This window comes from Gossypium raimondii, chromosome 13 (genome assembly GCF_025698545.1).
Source record: "Gossypium raimondii isolate GPD5lz chromosome 13, ASM2569854v1, whole genome shotgun sequence".
Lineage (NCBI taxonomy): Eukaryota > Viridiplantae > Streptophyta > Magnoliopsida > Malvales > Malvaceae > Gossypium > Gossypium raimondii.
The window spans coordinates 10,928,182-10,931,875 of record NC_068577.1 but is presented as its reverse complement, the minus strand read 5'-3'; the positions used below and the strand labels follow the sequence as shown (position 1 = coordinate 10,931,875).

Here is a 3,694-nt window from a genome sequence, read left to right as displayed (position 1 = left end):
TTATCCAAGACTCCAGTGCTGTCACCGCCCAGCCCAGATAGACCATTGATTTTGTATCTAACAGTGTTCGACAACTCCATGGGATGTGTGTTGGGTCAACATGATGAGACTGGAAAGAAAGAAAATGCGATATACTATCTCAGTAAGAAATTTACTGACTGTGAAATGAGATATTCGTCTATTGAAAAATTGTGTTGTGCCTTGATTTGGACGACGAAGAGATTGAGGCAATACTTGCTTTATCATAGGACTTGGCTGATTTCAAAATTAGACCCTTTAAAGTATATGATGGAGTCAATGGCGTTGAATGGAAGAATGGCTAGATGATAAATCTTGCTCTCTGAGTTCGATATAGTATATATGAGTCAAAAGGCCATCAAAGGGAGTGCGATAGCAGATTTCTTGGCTAGCAGAGCTTTAGAAGATTACGAACCACTGGACTTGGACTTCCCAAATGAAGACTTGATGTATGTGGCAAATGCTGAAGAAGATCCCCAGGAAAATCATTCTTGGAGGTTAAACTTTGACGGAGCTTCGAATGCGTTAGGCAATGGGATTGGGGCAGTTCTGGTATCTCCAAATGGAGATTGTTATCCTTTCACTAGCAAATTGCACTTTGATTGCACTAATAACATGGCTGAGTACAAAGCTTGCATCATGGGTATTCGGGCAGCCATAGAGCGGAAAATTAAGATACTAGAAGTATACGGAGATTCAGCATTGGTAATATACCAACTAAGAGGGGAATCAGAGACAAGAGACCCTAAGTTGATCTATTATCAGAGATTGGTTCTGGATTTGATTGAAGAGTTTGACAACATTAATTTTCACTATCTCCCACGGGAAGAAAATCAGATGGCTGATGCTCTTGCTACTTTAGCCTTCATGATTGAAGTGAATAAATTAGAGGATATGAAGCCCATTCAAATTAGTATTTATGAAATCCCGGCTCAGTGCTACAGTATCGAAGAAGTGGAGAATGATAATCTCCCCTAGTACCAAGATATATTGCTATATATGAAGAATCGCGAATATCCTGATTAGGCAACGGAAAATGATAAGAGGACATTGAGGAGGTTAGCTATTGACTATGTCCTAGATGGAGCGATTCTATATAAAAAGGGAAAGGATCGAGTACTGTTGAGATGTGTGGATGCTGTAGAGGCTAAGGAAATTTTAGAAGAAGTCCATGAGGGTGTTTTTGGAACGCACGCCAATAGATTCACCATGGTTAGGCAGATCATGAGATTCAGATATTACTGGTCCACCATGGAAAGAGATTGCATCAATCATGCTAAGAAATGCCATAAATGCCAAATTTATGACTTCTCCATGGCCTTTCTCTATGTGGGGTATGGACGTCATTGGACCAATATCACCGAAGGCTTCTAATGGACATCGTTTCATTTTTGTGGTTATTGACTATTTCACTAAGTGGGTAGAAGCAGCCTCATATGCTAATGTTACGAAGTCAGCAGTCAGTAAGTTTTTGAAGAAATAGATCATATGTCGATATGAAATGCCTGAAAGGATCATATCTGACAATGCGCTGAATTTGAATAACAGCACGATAGCGGAAGTCTGCAACCAGTTCAATATTAGACACCATAATTCATCACCGTATCGTCCAAAAATGAATGGTGCAGTAGAAGCGGCCAATAAAAATATCAAGAAAATTGTGGCGAAAATGGCTGAAACTTACAAAGATTGGCATGAGAAGTTACCATTTGCTCTTCTTGCTTACCGAACATCTATCAGGACTTCTACAGGAGAAACACCTTTTTCTTTGGTTTATGGGATGGAAGCAGTCCTACCCATTGAAGTCAAAAATCCTTCTCTCCGGGTATTGGCTGAATTAAAATTGGATGAGGCAGAATGGATCCAATCTCGGTATGATCAGTTGAACCTGATAGAAGAGAAAATACTAAAAGCTATTCGTCATGGTCAAATGTATCAGAAGCGAATGATGCGAGCTTATAACAAAAAAGATTCATCCCAGAGAATTTCATGAGGGGGACTTGGTGTTGAAAAAGATCCTCCCTATACAAAAGGATTTCAGAGGGAAATTGATGCCAAACTGGGAAGGACCTTATGTTGTAAAAAAGACTTTTTCTGGAGGTGCTTTGATTTTGGGTGAAATGGATGGTAAAAACTTACCGAATCCTGTAAATTCAGATTCAGTCAAGAAATATTTCTCTTGAAGGAAGAGAAGGAATCAAAGTGAAAACCCACAAAAGGCACTTTGAATAAAAAAAAATGGAGAGGCCAAGGTGAAAACCCGCAAAGGGCGCCTTGAGACCAAAGGGGATTTGAGTTGAAAACCCGAAAAGGGCAGCTCAAACATTGATCAGATTGGGGCATGTGGTGATCTTGCTATACCTAAATCAACATGAAAAGGATATGCGACATCTTGGGGCATCGACAAAGTACTGTGGATCTTCTAAACACATGTTAAATTCAAAACGATTCTTAGTTTGCATAGAGAAGTTCAAGCTGTGATATCCAAGGCACCTAGTCTTCATATACAGAATTTGTTTGTTCTTGTAATACTTTATTCATTGTTCTTGAATATCTTTTTCTTTTCAAGACACTAGCTCTCAATTCCTTTTTCTTTTATTCATATTTGATAATTCATTTCTGGGACAGTAATATGTTGGTACGAGCATATTGCGTTAGAATAATGATTAATGGACTAATAAACTTTCGCAAAGGAAGTTTTGAATATTACTCTGGAAGATTCTAAATAATACAGTAACATGAAACAGGACTATTGTTTAGAACACGCCAATTTTAAAATTTTGTCGAGATATCTTGTTGGTGACAAAATTTTAATCACCAAGAGATAAGAAGAAGTTCCTTTTAAAAAAAAGAAGATGTAGAAATTTTTTGTTTATGCAAGAGAATTGGGTATGACACCCTGGGAATGGTGTAAAAGACCAAAAGAAATTTCACATTTTCTATCCTTGAATTGTGATAGGGGAGGATTGAGAAAAGGCCAGATCTTTTTGCACTTGAGTTACCACGAGAGAAAGATAACACAGATTTTAAGTTCTAGTGGATTGAACTTTGAAGTTCACAGTAGGGAGCAATTTGATTAAGTGTTTTTCGAAGATGCTAACTGAGCAAGAAGGTATTATAGCACATTAGTGAGGAAACCTTAATAAACTTTGAGTAATAATAACTCAAGTGTTAAAATATCGTTTTCATGACATTTTGCATTCATTTAAATGTCATTCATACACGTCTAGCCAGGAGCATTTGATTCATTCTAAGCATGACATCCTAATCTCTAGGTATAATTAGGTTCATCATACAGGCATGTTTCACAGAAAATAGATCAGTGAAATCATAAAGCTTATCTCCCTAAGCAACAGTGGAGCAGGTTAAAAAGTAGCAGATCCTGTCTTCCTATACTGGTAGGAAGTGGATCGAAGATGCAGATCTTGCCTTCTCATACTGGTGGCGAAGTAGATCGAAGAAAGCAGATCTTGTCTTCATGTATTGGCGTGAAGTAGATCGAAGATAGCAGAACCTGTCTTCCTATACTGGTAGGAAGTGGATCTAAGATGCAGATCTTGTCTTCCCATACTGGTGGCAAAGTAGATTAAAGAAAGCAGATATTGTCTTCATGTATTGGCGTGAAGTAGATCGAAGATAGCAGATCATGTCTTCTTATATTGGTAGGAAGTGGATC

The 3,694-nt window shown here is 38.1% G+C and overlaps 1 protein-coding gene across 1 annotated transcript; it reads left to right on the top strand.

The window, feature by feature from the left end:
* Window positions 1-360: 360 nt before the first annotated feature.
* On the top strand, window positions 361-996 carry LOC128036126 (uncharacterized). The gene is made up of 2 exons (XM_052627001.1): window positions 361-589; window positions 674-996. Exons 1-2 carry the CDS (start codon window positions 361-363, stop codon window positions 994-996), a joined length of 552 nt encoding a protein of 183 aa, XP_052482961.1.
* The last annotated feature ends 2,698 nt before the right edge of the window (window positions 997-3,694 follow it).